Below are 19303 nucleotides of genomic sequence, written 5' to 3' on the forward strand. Positions count from 1 at the left end.
ACGTAACTTCTGGCATGTCTTCAGATCGTTCTCATTCTTCAGACTTTTCAGTGGAATTTAATAAAAATCTAGGATATCTTTAAGACATAGCTTGTGCGCGCGAGCCTTTTACTTGCTTAGTATTATTATTAACAAAAATTACGCATTTTTGTTTTTTCATTTTGTTTCTTTTTTTTTTTTTTTTTTTAATTTTCGCAGCTTGTTTTTTCCTAACGTCTAGTCCTTTTCCAACAAATAACTCATTGTTCTTACCAGACTTGTTTAGAATTTTCGTTTCTTTTCGTTTCGTTCATTTATAATTACGTTTCCTGTTGCTTTTTTTTGGTTGCTACTATATTTTGTATTTCCAAGTTTTATGTCGGTAAATATTAATGTAACGTAAGTATACGACTACTATTTGGTATTCATAAAATCTTTCGAAATCTTACGAAAAGAGCCAAATGATTTGGCCAAACAATAAATATGCATGGCAAATAAATTCGCTCGAGTTCGATCGATTATAGAGTATGAACCTTTAGAAGAAAATTTACTTTCTTATTCGGAGAGAGGAAGAAACTTGCTCGAGCGTAATATATTTCGAAAGAATTTATACTACTAGCATCTTTCGTATTTCTTTTCTTAGAACAACAGAAAAGGTTTCTCTCTTCGCATTTTCTTCGGCCAAGTTTTTTCGTTCGATCGCTCGGGTATTCTGACAAAGTTGAAGTAAAAAGAAAGAAGAAAATAAGAAATAAAAGAAGAAGAAAAAGAATAATAATAATAATAAGAAGAATAAGAATAAGAAGAAAACGAATAGGAATAAAAAAAAATGAAAATAAGAAAAACATGAAGAAGAAAAAAACTAAAGAAAAGGGGTAGGTTGGAGGGTTGGAACTTGGGTGGTGGTGGTGGTGGTGGTTGGTTGGTTGACTGAGGACGAAAGAATAAGGGAAGCGCGGTTTGCGTTCGCGGTTACGTCCAACTTAAAATACTTTTTCTTAGGCCAGGTTCCAGCTTCGTTTGCTTAACAACGCAGATTTTTCTCTTTGACTCTATTCGTAAACGCATTCTCATCCGAAAAGAGAAGAGAAGAGAAAAGAAGAGAAGAAGGTCTGTCTCAACGAGATGGTAGTATGAAGGAAAAGAGAGTAAGGTAAAAGCGTGGGGGGGGGGGGAAATGAAAGAAAAAGTAAAAAGAAAAGTCACTTTCAGCTGGAGCTTGTTAAACTCGAAGAAACAAACGACACTGGCCAACGAAAATGCTCTCTCTCTCTCTCTCTCTTTTCTTTCTTTTTTTTTCTTTTTTTTCTTGTTCATTTTCCTTCTGTTTTATTTTGTTTACCATTCGTTTTCTTATTTTCTCGCTATAGTATAGTTCCGTCCTTTTCTGTTTCTTACTTACGTTTCAACCGGTCCCGTTGAAGTTCCCTCGGGAGTTAAGCCAAACTCTACCACCATCTTTTACAAGATGGAACGAGGAAAATCATTTGAAATGGCAATTGGAATAACGCGAGTGGGTATTTCTTTTGGCGAAAAGCGTCTAAATTAGCAACATGAATGTTTCAAATGAAAGAGAGTGGTGGTAGAGATCCCGCGTAATCATGTAAATTTATAAAATATCCTAATATTTCATATGCGAAAAAGTGAAAGAGAGAAAGGAAGGAAGGAAGGAAGGAAGGAAGGAAGGAAGGAAGGAAGGAAGGAAGGAAGGAAGGAAGGAAAGAAGGAAGGAAGGAAGGAAGGAAGGAAGGAAGGAAGGAAGGAAGGAAGGAAGGAAGGAAGGAAAGAAAGAAAGAAAGAAAGAAGAAGGAGCAGCAGCAGCAGCAGTGACTCTTTAAAAAGAAAGGTGGAATAGGATTCAAGCGGGTTGGGCAAAATACGTGTCTCCTTAACAAGCTCCTCCATTCGCATACATATGTATGCAGATGCAAGAAGTGTCGTATAATTTGGATTCGTGAGATAATGAAACCCAAGCTGGTTTCTAAGAAGATACGAAAGAGAGAGAGAGAGAGAGAGAGAGAGAGAAGTTTGTCTTTAGTAACGTTGTCTAAAGAAAAACGAATAAAAGGCTAAAAGAAAACGGTTGAATTTACTCACGATGCATTTCGATCGCGACCGAGACAGATTCAGGTTGACTGATGTTATTGTTGGAAGCCTGACAGGTGAAGACAGCGTGTAGATCAGCTCGAGAGAGATCGGTCACGATCAAAGTATTTCGACGAAGGCTTGGAAACTCTCCTGACATGTCTTTCGAATCTAATAAGGTTTCACCTCGCCACCATTTAACCGTCGGTTCTGGACGACCTGAAAAATAATAATCAAATGGTTTTATTAAAAATCTATATTACATTTATTAGGTATTTGACACTTTTAAATATAATAGAAAGTTGGTTATTATATTATTGAAATAATTCATTGAAAATAAGAATTAAAAATGAAAGTTACTCGAGCGAATAAAAAAGAGAGAGAGAGAGTGATAAGGGAATGGGGTGTTCGTTAACTCATAATTTATAATAATCGTTGCGTGAGAAAGAACAAATTCTCAAGGATGAATATAGGGAGGGTTGGTCGTAACGAAGACAGGAAGAACGGGAAGGTCGAAGGGTCGTACGTCTACGGCCTCATTATCTTTTTCCATGGATCCATTTTCGCTGTTTCAGTGACAATGCAAAAATGGAGTTGGGGAAAACTCAAAGAACAGTGTGGAAAAAAAAAGAAGCAGAGTAAAACTTGGTGGCTAAGCAGAGGAGGAGGAGGAAGAAGGAGAAGAAGAAGAAGAAGAAGTAAAAAAAGAAGAAGAACTCATCCAAGCTTTGTCGTATAAATTCGACGTGTCTCTTTTAGGCGACGTTCATACGAGGTAATAAAAATAAATTCATTATCGTTATTGCCTTCGTCGACGTAACGCTCGCTCAGATATTAAAATATAATAGGGGTAAACTAAAGCCAGAATGAGGTAAAAACCAGAGCAGAGCCAAAAGAAGATAAAATGAGTGAAGCAAAGCCAAAGAGGGATGATCGTAACGGGTTGGGGAGGGGGGAGGGAATAGGGGTGCGTGCTCTACGACCACCAGGCTTCTTCCGTTTCGCCTACTTTTTTTTTTTTTTCTTCAAAGATTTATCTTAATGGATCAAATTTTCTCTAAAGGGCTTTGAAAAAAAGAAAAAAAAAAGATAAACCTTTAATAAGACGCAAACGCGATAAAAACGGTCGATCGTATTGCGTTATTTTCCTATCGTTACTTTTTACTTTTCCTGCATTACGATATACCAACATAGAAGGGAAAAATGTATAATATAACCTACCTCCTGAGACTAGGCATGTTAACTTCATATCGCCACCTTCTTCGTATGGTCCGGTTACTTTCGATACAGGATTTCCATGTTCGTCGATAATGTTAGGCGAATGTGGTGGCACTGAAAGAGAAAAAACAAATATCAAAGAGAAATAATAACGTTACAATTATTTTGACATATATTTTTTTTTGTACATATCATCTGTGTGTTCACAGTTCAAAGTAACAAACTATATATACACAAAATGATTTTGTACAATTTACTTAATATAGCTATTAATTTTAATAATAATGTATGCTAAAACATTGACATTAAAATTTGACCTTTTTCTTTATTAAAAATATGTTTGAAGAGGACACAATAACTCAAATGTAACATAAATGTTAATTAGCTATTTTTTTTTGTCTTAAACTGTTAGATGATATCACGAGCAAAAAAGAAAAATAATCAGGAATGAATTACGAACGGGGATTTATTTACATTGTTTTATATATTTATTGAACGACGGATACGGCTTAAGGAAAGTAATTTAGTTTCTTCGTTTATTCGTCCAGTAAGAAGCCAAAGAGCGACGCCATTACGACGCGAAAATATTGCCGATCAGGGAACGGAAATGGTAGTATTTTGTGACGCCGGAAGACTCTCAGTAGATTTGTTCGAATATTATACGACATTACGAAGGAGCAGTGAGATATTTGTCGGTATAATGTGACAACGAGAACTACGAGGAATCATCGATTTTGTCCCAGCATGTTGGGAAACGTTAAATCTTTTTTACATTCTGCATTCCGCATCCGTGATTTTTACCCATCGTAGATTTACCCATTATAAGTAAAATATTGTTCGGATTTTGTCGTTTTATTTCTTTTTTTTTTTTTTCTTTTTTTCTCCCTTTATACCCTATTGTACGAGTCGAATATTGTCGGAATAAGATACTCGAATACAGGGTAAACTAAAATATAATGATACTAGAGTAATTATTCCGTCGAAGTTAAAAGCTTTAGATGAAAACGATAAAAAGATTCGTAATACCGTTGTAAACGCGATCATACACGTGCGACCTTGTGTAAAGAAATAGGTAAGTACAAATTCCGTTCGTAAACACAATGAAAAGCGCGCTCCGAGTTTCTCTTTTAAAAGCGAGGCGAAAAAGAATAGAACAAAAAAAATCTAGGGAGTAGCAGAATTATGCTCAGTCGAGAACTACTACGTTTAATCGGCTTAGTAATTCGCCCATTGCTGGGGACCGTTTTACCATTGAATTGAATTGAAAATTATCGCGAACATGGAAAACAAAGTTACGAAGAATAAAGAGTTGACGTAAGCTTTGATGGATGATCGTTCGGATTGAAATCTCTTTCGGATCGAAATAGACGGGTTTTTGAATTTAGAAATTACAAACGCGCGAATACGAACGATGAACTTGCAATGCTTTCATTTAGAGAATTGAAATGGTTTTATCGTTATCGAATAAAGCATTAAATTTAACGATTCTCGAAGGATCAAGTAGAATGTTATATTGGAAATAGGTTGCTAATTATCCAATCGATAAACTTTTCATATCTGTGCCGTTTGAAAGCTTCAATACAAACGGTTTTATCGAAACTGTGATATCGAATAGTTCATAAAAGATAAGAAACTACGATAGTTAAATCATGAAAATTTAACCCGATTTCCCGGTTTAATATTGCGAAATTAATAAAACATTTTAGAAAAATACTTTATTTTCGTTTTCAACGTATGTCTGTCAATTCCAACGAATTTTTCTACAATAAATAAACGAGACCTATGCGATATATAGACAGGACTATAATAAATAGTTATCTATTACTTTTTTTCTTTTCCTTACTCTCTGAAAGACTTTAAGGTTGATCGTGTCGGTATCCTAAGAGCCGCCATTTAGCCCGGCAAAAAATTACATTCACGTTATCCGTAATATCCGATCTAACGATACGAGAACAAAATTGAGAGAAAGAGAGAGAGAGAGAGAGAGAGAGAGAGAGAGAGAGAGAGAGAGAGAGAGAGAACGGTAACTGAAAGAAAGCGTTATCGTTTACTTTGCCATCAATTTTTCTTCTTTTCTCCTTTGATCCACCAGCACTACGCTTTTTCACTTTCGGAAATTGCTCGGTACACCTTTACCTTCCATGTTTCCGCAACTATTACGATTATACTTTTGAATTGGGAACAATACGAACGACCTAACTCAATACAATGCCGACTATAAAATGTATCGCATGTATGCTCTCGCGTATAAATCCTATAGAATATATAGAAAACAATTCGCTATCGCTAAAGCGCATATGTGCATGTGTATAAATATATAAATAAATACACACACACACATACACACCCATCTCTAAATTTATATATATATTGTAAATATATATATATATATATGTATATATATATATACATATATCTATATATATTTATATAGAGAATATGCAGAGTATAATAGAACACACGCGTACCAGAGGTTCAGATACATGGATTACACATTAAACTATGCGAACTATGCGAGGCTTCCTATTGGCCGAATTTCCACATAAATCGTGGTTTGTGCTGCCCGTGCGAATTCCCATGCCGTAGATGTATTATGACAATAAGCATTACTGTCGGTCCTTGCATTGATAGGGTAACCAATTAAATGTTCCGTTGATCTATACACGTAGTTAAATGTAAATAAATTTGATATGCAAATCGTTATCACCTCATGAACCTGTAATCGATGTATCTATCGTAATAATATCTTTTTAACGAGTCGTCTTTACAAATTTGAAAATATATGTACGTCCAATTTTAATATATTTATTAACATGTATATACGTCATGTATTACATTGAAGGTGTAATACTGCTTGGGGAAAGAAAATAAGAAGAAAAAAATATTAGATCTTCTCCTTTCTCGTCTAACGTGGAAAAATCGAGATCGGAGAACGATGTTGCGGATTGTGTACGGCGAAACAGCTGCTTATTTCCACAAGTTTCTTAAAGGAGAAAGAAGAGCTCGTGCACGCGCGCGCGAGAGAGAGAGAGACTGAGAGACTGAGAGAGAGAGAGAGAGACTGAGAGACTGAGAGAGAGAGAGAGAGACTGAGAGACTGAGAGAGAGAGAGAGAGAGAAGAAGTGAATGCGGATAAGAGAAGATGATATTGGTGCGAGCAAGGATGGGAAGGTATGAGCGTCGGTATGGGTTTAATGTCCCGGAAAAATGGCGCGGCTTCCGCGTACTTACAACACCGGCACGTGGCTACCCTGATAAAACGTCGTAAGAAGGGTGCGAATACGCAGCCAACATGTTGCAGGAGATTATTATCGCGAGCTCCCTCTTCCGTGAGATCGTTATGAATTTCAAAGAGGATACCGTGCACGTTACTACTTTTTTTCTCTGTTTTTTTTTTTTTTATTTTTTATTTTGCTTTCTCTCTTATATTCCTTTTCTTCTTTTCTTTATATTTATTTTCTATCTTCAACTGATATATATCTTTGCAAATAACGTGGGAACGAATACATAGATATATATTTATATATATTTATATATATATATTTGTTCGCGTTATTTGCAAGGTTTATTGCACGTTTATTGCAAGTTTATTGCAATCCATGTATCATATATAGAAATTTAAATACACGCGAATAATTAAATATGGAAATATGTTACTTACCAATGATGTTCAGATAGATCCTCGAGTTTCTCGTAGGACTCTTACTGAAATCCACCCGACATCTGTAATCTCCCCCGTCCTTTTCCTCGACGTTATTGATGATTAACAAAGCTGGATCGGTGTCCATTCGAAAATGCGTAAACTCGTTCAAATGGTCCTTGTTTTTCCACTGTTTTTCTGGATGTTTTCCCCTCATGTCGAAACTGAAAAGAGAAAATGAAAAAAGGAAAATACAAAGAGTTACTTTTGATGCTAATACCTTATCCATAAAGACATGGTGGGGATGAAGGTTGGGGGGAGGGGGTAGAGGGAAAGAAGGGAAAATAAAAGGAAAGGTGTTGGAAAAAATAAAAATAAAGAAGTTGCAATTGTTTCTTAATAAAACAAATCTTCGTCACGTTGAACGTTTATAACGAGGAAGAGAAGGACGTTTAATAAAAGACGATCGAAGGGAGTAATAGTAAGCTGTCGCTTTTCTCTAGCAAAGTTTCATTAACAGTAGGATTAAACCGACGCGGCGGACTTAAGTTTCCTCAACAAAATCCTTAAGAGTTATTATAATAAAGGAAGAAATTCATCTGATAATTTAATAAAGTATCTTCGAGTCTTGCCTCCTCGATCTTATCATAATTATCGTTATAATTATCATTATCATTGTCATTGAAGTTCTATTGCAGCCACCCCCTCCTCTTCCCCAACCACCACTTCCTCACCTTCTCTTATTCATCCTCATTTATACGTTTCTTGGTTGCGTTTACTCGAGAGAAAGTTTATTTTAACGAGAAAACAAGTTTCATATTATAGACGAATGGGAAATAGGAACGTGCCGGAAGTACCGCAATACTCTCCCTTACTCGGTACGCTTCCGGTACACGGTCCACGTAAATACCGCGAGATGCCGAACGAACGGGAAAGCCATGCGATCCGGTCGGATGCCGATCGTACCGATTCTACGCGTCTGTGTTCAGGTATATATTCATCTTCTATTACGAACATTACACTGGCTAAAGGGCAAAGCTCCTATGTAAGCGAGGATGTGCCTATCGAATCGCTTGCTCTCCCATATGCGACCAAAAACACGTCAAACGTTTCTCGTACCTGTTAGTAAATGTCTGCTTCAGGCTGTATAATATGTACTCGCCGTATGTAATATGCGTAGGTAGGTACGTATTCGCGTATCCTCCGAAATGTTCATTCGTTCGAAGATTTCTTATCGTCGAATTAGCTGTAGTTTACGTTGTAGTGGATTAGTAGACTACATACCAATCAACGAATTATGAATTCGTTCTTAATGGTTCATCGATCTTCGATGATTATGTTTGTTTTTTAACATTCTTCTTATTATTATTAGGACTTAGTTCTGTTATAATAGCTTTTTTATTGTTATTTCCGATAGTGCTTTATTGTTTTTACACCGAGGATAGGTTGTTAGACTCAATATTCTTTTTACTTAAAATTTTGGTTATACACGCTTAATACTTATTTCTCGTTTCTATAATTTTTTTTAAAATATCAGCGTCGTATCGTTCTATCGATAAATCATTGATCGATCATCTTTCGTTAGTTAGTGTATTTTATATAATACGTACAGTAGGCAGTATTTAGGTGAACAAGGATAAAGCGTAATAGAAACCGTTTGGGAACTACTTGCAAAATGGTCTTGCATCAATGCAGTCAATTACGCGAACGATATTAGAATACTTCCGGTTATGGAATGAGCATAGTAGACTCGATAGCGGTGATATCTGAACGTCGATATTGGGGGAAGGATTTCGATGTTGCGCTAACGGCTTCCGATGCGAAACAGCAAGGTATAACGGATTAGCGGTTAGATGTCCACATCGAGACGTGGTTACGCCTGTCACATGCTGCTGCGGTTAATTACAGTGCGACATCTCCGCACACGATCAGAATTTAGTTCATGCTATTGTATAGTTCATACGAAAGGGAATGTTTCACCTGAATCGTCCTCGATTGTATTTCTCTCTGTTCGTCTGTCTGCCCGACTGTCTGTTTGTCTGTTTCTATCTCTGACTCTCATCATACAAACCATCTATGAATTTTTGTCAACTAACATAAGAGGATTAATGGAAACACGATCGAACTATAATTACGTGATCCGATACGATCATATTCGGTTCAAAACACCGCGAGATTGATGTAGAACTTGATTTGAAATTAGATCGCGTTTGATGTCGAATCGCCAAGATGAAAGCCTGATGCCTGCTCGATGAATCTCTGTTTATGTTCATTATACTAACAAGTTCAATTCGTTTGTCAAGTCGAATTCGACTAAATAGATTCGCAAGAAGGGCCGCACACAATCGAAGTATATCTCTCTATTTCTGCAGAACTCTATGTCCCATACTATTCGATTGTTATTTACAGGGTTCTAGACACGTTGCATCGTATTGTTGTCAATCAAAACATGGAATTTGTTAGAATATAACGATTCAACTCACAATCGTATGTCAAATGCATACCTACGAATCTTCCTAGTATTATAGATGAGATTTAACAATGAAAAAGGTGAATTAGACGAACCCTAGGATGACGTATCTTTGATTTTCGGAAGAAATAATTATCGATGAAAATATTAAAAGGATAGATCGTAAATAAAAACCAAATAGATTTGTGAGTTGAAAAATCGATCGTAGAGTTTTTTTAACGTTAGATTACACGTTATTTTTCGATTATACTCGTTCGCGAGATAGATTTTCTCAAATTTTTGTTCACACTTTTATATCCATTTGTCTCTCTTCAATCTAACGACCTCGCAAAATTTATAGCATAAAAAAAGAAAAACAAAGAGAGAGAGAGAGAGAGAGAGAGAGAAAAAAAAGAGAAAGTTTACCGAAGAGGAAGAAAGTTTGGTTATGTTTTCATGTTATTTCGGCAACTATGTCGAAAGTTTGAAGCTTATGTGTAGGAACAGTTTGGTAGGACGGTGCAGTGGGTACGACGTTCCGTCGTAAATTTCTACGAATGCTGTAACACGTCTGCACACTACACTCTCTGCTCGTTCATTGTTATTATGCCGCTCCGCGTCGTTATGAATTTTATGACTTTACGCCATAAGTAATACGCCGAAATTTATAATACCTAGCGAAGTATTAATGCGAGTTCTGACGATATTCTCATAGTCATGATATAAATCAATAATTAATCATTATTTTACTATAATCATTATTATGATTTTTGTTTCTTTAAAAATATATTCTTTTTATTTTCTATCAAAAACCATAAAATTAACGAAAGGTATAAGCGTCAGATCGGTATATAAATTGAATGAAAGCAAAAGGTACATTTTATTTAGAATATATCACACGATTATCATAAGTAGCGGAAATTATGAAAATGTGTATATAATGTTATATTACGTTATATATTTCGCTATTAAATAAACGAGTAATGTAAATTACGTTATCATGTATTATATCTCATAGAACGAAATCAATGATCAAATTAACGTCGAACGTATAAAAATATAAAGTAGAAATAATTAGATAATAAAAAGTAATTTTATATTTGTAATACGAATTATATAAAGTCAAACGTAAATGGTTTGTTAATTATCGTTAAAAGTTCGAATCTTTAGTGGATAAATTATAGAAGGAAAATGTAGGTAGGGTGTACTATTAAACGGAAATTCTCGTCAGATCGTGTCAGTCAGGTTTCATATGGGATATACGGGACGCATCCGGTCGATGGTGGGTTGGTCCAGCGACCTTCGTCGTCGTCGATGTGGTTCGGTTCTCTGCCACGACGATGGTCTGCAGCATTGGAGCGGTTTTCCTGCGGATTAATAACCGAAGGCCCCCAAGTTAATTAGCTTGCCGGTGTAATACGAAATACCACGGGCACGTGCCGCGGTAATGTGTCAACCGGTGACTCCACTTGCTTCGAAGCCGCTGCTCTGCTATCGATGTTACTTGTAAGAGTGAGTGAGTGAGTGAGTGAGTGAATGAGTGAGTGAGTGAGTGAGATATAAAATGAAAAAAAAAAAAAAAAAAAATAAAAGAGTAAAAGGCCAACGACGTGGAAACCGCTTTTCGCAAGCACGGTCACGTGCTATCGTTGTACGTGAGAAAAGACGGGAAGAACATTCACGTCCATTGTTACGCGAATCGGACGATGAAGTTCTCCTACGTTCCAAGTATTCTACGATAGACCCTTCCAACCTTACCAGTTGTAACTTCATATCCTAGAAGATCGTTCTTCCTACACTAAAGATTTTTTTTTGTTCTCTTTTTTATACGACAATCAACGGATATAAAATTAATCATAACAAACAAACGAAAATAGTAGTGTGGTAAAATGGGGTTAAAAAAAAAATTGAGTACTCCTTCAATTACTCGCTTTATATCCGACGACAAGTAGGGTGATAATTTAGATGGAATCTAAAAGACTAAAAGATGATTTCCTACGAATGGTTCGATAGCAAAAGGTAAAAGAGATCGAGATAGAAGGAAAATCTTGCTAGGTTCTCTCTTCCGTGAGCTAGTAAGCGCAATCTAATTTCGCTGAAATTGCTGAAAATGTCATCGATCCTGTCGGGCTTCCTTAAGAAATATGATGATATCGAAAAAGTTCTTTTTATCCTCCGCTTTTTTTTTCTTTTTCTTTTTCTTTTACTTTTTCTTTATTTTCTTTTTTCCTAAGTCTCTCGTTTATTTTCCTCTTTTTTTAAAAATAATTTTTCTATTCGTTGAGACGTTGAGTGAATCGATGACGAACTAGATAAGAATCGCGATTAAGAGCGAATATACCGTTGGTATTCCAGATCAAGGTGAAAATGTGATTTTGAGCGCGACAATTTCGTGCACGATTACTACCCGGATTTTCAATTAAACCTTCTCTCCCTCTGCTGCTTGATCTCGCGTTATAACGAAAACTCGAGAGCATATACGGTGATACGTGTGTATGCGTTCGTACGTGTATCGTACGTTGCGTGTATGTAATTATAGGAGTTGAATTTTGATTTTATACTTTCCCATATAATAGCTTTATTTCATATCGTCTTATTTCATCGTATTTAAGCGACTCTTGAAGAATAATTTATCAGTAATATATATTAATATTACTCGTAAGGTTTAAAGAAACGATAATAATTGGTTAATATATTTCTTACATTTCATATCAAGTGTTTCGAGACTTTTTTTTTGTACAAATGTCAAACTATTTATGGACACTAATTAGCATGCTTAAAACGAGATAACGTCGATTAAATGGAGAGAAAGAGAGCTTTTTTTATCGTTTCAATAAGTATCAATTAAAAATGTCCCAAGTAATTTAACTGATAGAACAGAAATCGATAGAAGTTAAAACTATTTTCAAAGGTGATATAATTAAAAGATATTGGCATTATCGTCGATGTTGTAAATTATTCTTTGACAAGTATATAGATATACATATATATATATAAAATGTTTTCTCTCTCATCGTGAGAAAATAAGTCTTTCATCGTTAGTGGTAGTATGCTTTAAAAGGAGGGTATAAGACCATGAAGATGAGGAAGTTTCGAGGTTGTGGTGAAATAGAGAAAGAGAAACACACACACAGAGAGAAACGCTATCGAAGAACGTAAGTCTCATTAATTCGAGAGTGAGACATTCGCGGCAGGGTAAAGGCTTTTTGGCGTTCTCTCTTCGACCACATTGATGGTCGTATGCGTAATGACACACACGACTATATCCTGGATTTTCAATTAAGCTCCAATTCCCTTTGTCAGCCGCAAACGTGACATCAAGATGAATTCCACCCCTTATTATCAATTTCTCCGATGAATAGAATAAATTTAATGATATATATATGTACATATTAATAAGTAGGATCCCGACTAATGTATGCATCAATTGATCTCTATAGATACCTACACGCAAATAGATTATTATCGAAATTGAATGGTTATTATGTGTTAAAGGATATATATTCTCGATTTCAATTTAATGACGCATTAATTCTACTTTTGCAAACGAGCTACGAATTTCGTAGGGGTTTGGGGTGGCGTGTTGCTACAGGGTTGTAAGAATGAGAAACCAAAAAAAAAAAAAAAAGAAAAAAAAAAGAAAAAAAGAAGAAAATAAAAGAAACTTTAGCACAAAAGTCTGACGTTAACGACCGAAATTTAAGAAGGATTTGCATTTCGACCGTTGCCTCTTGCCGCAACTTGATAACGACTCGATTCCAGCCAAGCTCTGTCTTTGTTTCTCTTCTTCTTACTTTCTCCCTCACTAGGGATCTAAGCCTTCTCTTCTTGCTAGTAATTAATTCGAGGCTCGTTTTACGTATCGCGTAGCACCGTCAACGAGTGCAAGAGAGAGAGAGAGAGAGAAGGAGAAAATGAGTAGGAAAAGGTGGTAGTAGTTGTGCGTGTCTAAAGAAGAGAAACAAAGTGACAGGGATAGAGAAAGTATGAGAGAGAGAAAGAGAGAGAGAGAGAGAGAGGAGTGAGAAAGAGAGACGACATTCGAGGCTCGAAACTTCTGCAGCAGCCGACGAGTACCGGACGAATTATGCATTTTCTTGTCGCACCGGCGGATAAGAGCCAACTGAATATTAATGCTGCTGGTGTAATAGTTTGTAAACTAGGTCTCGAAACGTCGACTGGATCGTTGTCCGAGTCGGAGAAAACGGAAGTTGCAAAAATCGTTAGTGCTTTAAGTTCCGGCTGTGGAAAGGCTCGAATGATACGATCATGACGTTCCCTAACCAACGAGAGATGATCGAGACCGTCGGTACTTGCTATGTATATATAGGTGTATATAGAGGTGTTTATATATATATATATATATACATGTAAGGTAAAATCTAAAATTATCGTGAATTCTCGCGCCATGAAAATAGTAACGACGAGACGTGGTATAAGAGAAAATTTGGATAATTATTTAATTATATAAGAAATGCTGACATAAATGGAAATAGAGATAGAAGCGTACGTTTGAAATTGGAGCATGTAACTCTATTAATATTTGATAAGATTTCTCTTAATAAGTCATATAATATATATATATATATATTATAGAATTCAGACTGAAAAAATTTCTAACCGATACATTTTATTTTTGTTTAACAATGTATTTAATAATATATCAACAAAAAAGAAAAGAAAAAAGAAAGAACAAGTATCATTATACTCCATCATTATATACTCGTTACTTTTCCATCATCCAGGTGTTTGTCTTAGGAGAATCAAAGGGAGCCGAAGTAGTACTAGTAGTAATAGGAGGAAGAAAGGGTAGGAAGGAAAGGGTAACGGTAAGGGTAAGGGTAAGGTAAGGTAAAGTAAAGTAAAGTAAAGTAAAGTGAAGCGTCGCGATGCGATGCGGCCCTTGCGGCACTTAGCCTCCGTTGTGAGAAGTGCGCACCTGTCCGTTCTCTTACATCCCAGGGCCGTGAGGTAATAAAAATATCTACTTGACGAGGGTAGCGCACGTAGTATAACGGTAAGTGGCCGTTCTTAGCACACGCTTGTATTTTCGATCACGAGTACCTATAGCCGCTCATTTGCAAACTCATTCTCTATTCCCTCCTGTGTTACTTCGCGCTTGAAACTCGCGTCCTAGCTCGCGGCCTACGTTGGCACGCCCTCGTCCTATCCCTCCTACCCTTTCCACCCCTTTTCCTCCCTTCATCCTCACTTCCGCACCTTCTCACAATATCTCCCTCTTTCTCTGTTTCTTTCTTGCTTTCTTTCTTGCTTTCTTTCTTTCTTTCTTTCTTTCTTTTTTTTCGTCAGAGAGACGATAGACCAAGTAGCAACTACCACGTCCATTATTCATACCTACTTTTGCATCGCTACCTTCCATCTTGAAAATAACGCTTCTGAAGTATGGTGCTCTCGCCTCTCTCTCTCTCTCTCTCTCTCTCTCTCTCTCTCTCTTCGATTTCTTATCTTTCTTTCTCTCTCACATTTTCTTTCTCTTTCAAACGAGATCTAAGATACCTCGAGTCAAGAGTCGAATTAATAAAAAGAGAAGATGTTTCGAAAGATAGAGGAAACGGGTTTCTCGCGTATCTCTCTCTTTCTTTCTTTCGTTTTTCGAAAGATTTGCCGCTTATGACGTTGTAAAAGCACTTGAAAAGTTCGCCGTCGAGGTTTCCGTGCTCGTGCAAAAGAAAAGAAGAAAAAGAAAGGGAGAGAGAGAATTGGAAGAAAAGAAATTCAAGGGGTGTAGTTTCGTCCATCAGTCACGTTTCCGGGGTGGTAGGCGAGTTGGTTGATGAGAGGGGGCGAGGAGTGCGACGTTTTTACAGTAAAAGGAAAGCACATGGGCGGACTTTAGCCTTCTCACCTCGTAAACGAGTGAAAACTTTGAAATTACTGCGAATACAAAACGCGACACGTGGCCTCTTAGAGTTTTTCATTGATCGTATTACCTTTAGAATCCACGTAGATCCGTAAGAACGCAAGTAATCCGAACGTAAGAAGAATCGAAAATGCGATTAACTCTTCTCGGGCGCCCTCATCGACCCGCACCTAGCATACTGTGTAATCTTACCACAACTTTTCCAATTCTTTTTACCAAACGAAAGGGATCTAGATTATGTGACTGGAATACCATTTAAAGGCAATAACGTTTAAATGTATAATTATATCTCTACGAGTTCACATTCAACAACATTATTTACTTCATTATTCGGTGTTTAGCGTACTCGTTCTATATGCGTATGTGTATATAAACACGTATGCATGTATGGATCTATGTAAATAACACGCTAATTCGTTAAAATCGTTTAGTACTTTGAAATGTAATTATCCGTTTATTAGACTCATCCATTGTAATTGAATCGTTTATAAATATTATTAGTAAATTGATAAAGGATTTTAATTATTGATGCGATAGATTTATGCATTTTTTATATCTAAGTAAATATCTCTCTCAAAAAAAAAGGAAGGTATTTTCTTAACGAGTTTTAATTAAGAAAGTATTATGCATATTAATTAAATTCCTGTCTGCTTTAGCTATATTATTTTGCATATTATTTAATTAAGCAAGCGATGTATTACGAATAAGGCTTTAACGACGTTGATTGACAAGAAATCAAGATAGGATCTTATAGCGTGAAGCTTCTCTCGTTAAATTTTCCTTTAAATATAATTTTTATAAGTATATATATATAAATTATAAATTTGTAGGAGAGATTAAATTTTGTTGAAGAAACCAAATATACCGGTGTGATAATGGGTGACCGTCGACGCGACGGTCAACGTGTTAAGTTTTTCCTCCGGTTTCGCACGATTTAAAGTGGCCAACCATTACCTATCGATAGTTTCGAATACGTTCGGTTAAACATATAATATTAAATAGGGATCACGATGTCGGTCGATTTGCGAGGCGCGAACCTAACTCGTAACTCCTTTGGGGTTTATGGATTTCGTCGGTGGATAGAACGTGGAGGTTAAAGAGGAGGTAGCGTCGCGTATAATGTCGGTTGCGGTGTCGGTGGTAGCTGCGGCTGCGGCGCCAGTGGACGACGAAGGGTCGCGTCCCTGTGAAGGGGGAGGAAGCCAGTTGTAACAAACAAGGCGTACCGTAGAGACAAGAGCATTGTCCCTTGGCTATATGCGACTAGCCCGTAGTATAATGTACTCACTCTCTCTCTCTCTCTCTCTCTTACTCTTGCTCGCGCATTCAGCCCTTCCCACATCTCCCTTTCTCCCTGACTCACACCCTCTCTTTCGTCCCTGATATCTTCTACGAGGACGTACGTGGATGTATTCACCACCTTGGGCTGCAACCTACTGCAGATCCAGCGCGTTACCTTCCATTATACCGTTCCCTATACCGACTAGCGTTGCTGCGAAACAAGCGACTAAATGAAGACACATTGCTTTCATTATGAACTAGCTAGTGCACGGCAAGTACCAGCACCGCTGTCAAGCCATCCTTGCCCGCGGCTCGTGTTCACCGCAAACCTCCTGTTCGTAGTATTCCTTACCCTTCCCAGATACCTCTTTTAGATACCACCTCATCCTCCTCCAATTACTTTGGATGATCGCGAAAAAATAATCGAATCTATTTACAAACGAAAAGGGCGACACGAGGGCATCGATCCTTTACCATCAAACCATTACCAGTACCAACGAATGTTCTTTATTCGTCTAGAAAAGTACGACGACACCTGGGGGATGCCGTAAGCGATTTATTAACGTGCAAAAAGATCCTTTCGAGAATGGAAAAGATGAGAAAGGAAGACGGTTGGGAAGGAAAGGCATTTGTCTTATTCAAATCGTACCGAGCCGTTATACGGGAAACTGTAGAGAATCTGGTACAGAGAAATATGTAGAGGATCCTGGGACAGCACGACTATAATGGTAGCAAGTATCCTTCTCCCTTTGCCTCGAGCTTCAACCGTTCCATCCTTATTTTCTCTTTGCCCTCTCACTCATCCTCTTTCCTTTCGCTTTACTCCGTTTTACCTTTCTTCTCTCTTTCTCTCTCTCTCTCTTTCTCTCTTTCTCTTTATTTTTCTCTTTCACCGTCGGCAAGCACCGGCCGACCTGTTTACACGCTCCCGGCGGCGGTTGGGACGACTCTCTTCCAGTTTTCACTATTTTTCACGTAATTAGAAGCCGGATAATTTATTTAACAACAGGCGACGCGCGTTCGTGGAACTTTCATCGTTTGGAGTCTCTCATGGGAACAGCCAGAGACAGAGAGAGAGAGAGAGAGAGAGAGAGAGAGAGAGAGAAAGAGAATTAACGCTACGCAAGTGCAAAGTGCGAGAGCTTGCTTTGTCCTCTTTCGGTTCTCTAGGAAAAATATGCGTTTCACCCTTTCTACTACAATATATTCGTCGTCTAGGTATGCGTTACTTAGTATATGCTCATATACGCCAAGCGTATTCTATCATTTCTTCTTACAGGATGACGATTTTATTTCTTTACGTTTTTTTTTCCTTCCCCCCTTTTTCTGTTTTTTTTTCTTTTTTTTTTTTTCGTTTTCGCTTACTTTTTTTTGCACATTTTTCTTTTCTACTCCCGCGTATTTTAAATTACTTTCAACTCTCTTTTATTCTCTCTTTAAAAAATAAAATCAAAAAAATGATAGAAAGATAAACTTTATCCGGCGATTAAGTTGAACGTTAAGATGCCAGCGTAAGGTTTGATAAATGGGGTGTAAAGGGTTTGCGAGAAATGACAGACAGCAAAACTCGTATTCACGCAATCCTTCGGTTATAGAAAGGTGTCAGACCGAAGTATGATCGTTTCGAGTAAATCGTGCGAGTTTAATCGTTTCCTATCGGTTTTCTCAAAGTATGCATGTATACGTGTGTACTCATAAACTTGCGATTATATGAATCGACATCTAACGCACGAATGGATACGAACGGAATGCATTTCCTTTTTCGTTTGTTTTTTTTTCTGTTTTTCTTTTTCTTTTTCTTTTTTTTGCAGTTCATTTTAAAAACGAAACAATTAAGAAACGAAGGAAGACGAATAGTCTTTCGAGAGACATGACCGCGCTTTTAATACTCCCGCAATTCGTCCTCCACTTTTTTATTGTTTTCTCGCGTGGGAACCGATTTCCAGGCAGAGACTAGCCGAGTTTCATAAATATGCATGAACGACACAACGCAGGCGGATCCATGACCTGTGCATTAGTTGGGAGTATGCTCAAGAGCCGTTACGATGAACGTCGGTAATGTTATTTACCGTATGGATTAGTTTTGATAATGGTAACGAAATGTCGACAAATATTATTTCTATTCCAGCAAGAGAGAGAGCGATATTCTTTCTTTTTTTTTTTTTACATATTATATCATATACAAATTGATTTGGTATACTGGGAGGAGGTTATTTTTCTTCTTTTTTTCTTTTTAAATAAAAATAAATAAAAATGATAGAGGAAACAATCATATATCATAATACATCTTAAAATTTCTTCTTTTCTTATTTTTTAATATATGTGAATACACCGATGATCTAGCACGGATGCTATTGCACTTTATTTTTAAATGTATCTAACTCAATTATCTTTCTTAAATAATCTCGATTACTTTTATCATTATGCGTATAAAAGTATTAATCTAATTGTAAGATTATCGAAATGTTAATATATAATTTACGAGACATATGACATTTCATATCGTAACTAATTAAAATTGTCTGACCATATAGGAGTACCTTTTTTTATACTACTTAAAAATATCTGATCAAATGAGGAACACGTGTCAACGATACGAGGAGCACGTGCGTGCTTCGAAGCCATTTTAATTCCGATGTAGATATACTTTCGTATTCTAAAATCCAACGGAAATATTCACGTGTTCTGATTAATTTCGACTCACCTTATATTACATTTTATGAATTCGAACTTGTATTAAAAAAAAAAAAACAAAACAAATAAAAAAGA

At 36.7% G+C, this 19303-nt stretch overlaps 1 protein-coding gene across 2 annotated transcripts in view; it reads right to left on the minus strand.

Annotated features, from left to right (window-relative positions):
* Window positions 1-19303, minus strand: part of LOC106793892 (hemicentin-1-like) — a 193356-nt gene that overhangs the window by 25561 nt on the left and 148492 nt on the right. For both annotated transcript variants that reach the window (XM_014761169.1, XM_014761168.1), the window contains exons 3-5: window positions 6945-7147; window positions 3286-3396; window positions 2077-2283 (exon numbers count right to left, since the gene is read on the minus strand). In XM_014761169.1, the coding sequence (XP_014616655.1) occupies window positions 2077-2283; window positions 3286-3396; window positions 6945-7147 (521 nt within the window). The remainder of the gene's footprint in view (window positions 1-2076; window positions 2284-3285; window positions 3397-6944; window positions 7148-19303) is intronic.

Source organism: Polistes canadensis, unplaced genomic scaffold (genome assembly GCF_001313835.1).
Source record: "Polistes canadensis isolate GaletaPanama2010 unplaced genomic scaffold, ASM131383v1 scaffold_20, whole genome shotgun sequence".
NCBI lineage: Eukaryota > Metazoa > Arthropoda > Insecta > Hymenoptera > Vespidae > Polistes > Polistes canadensis.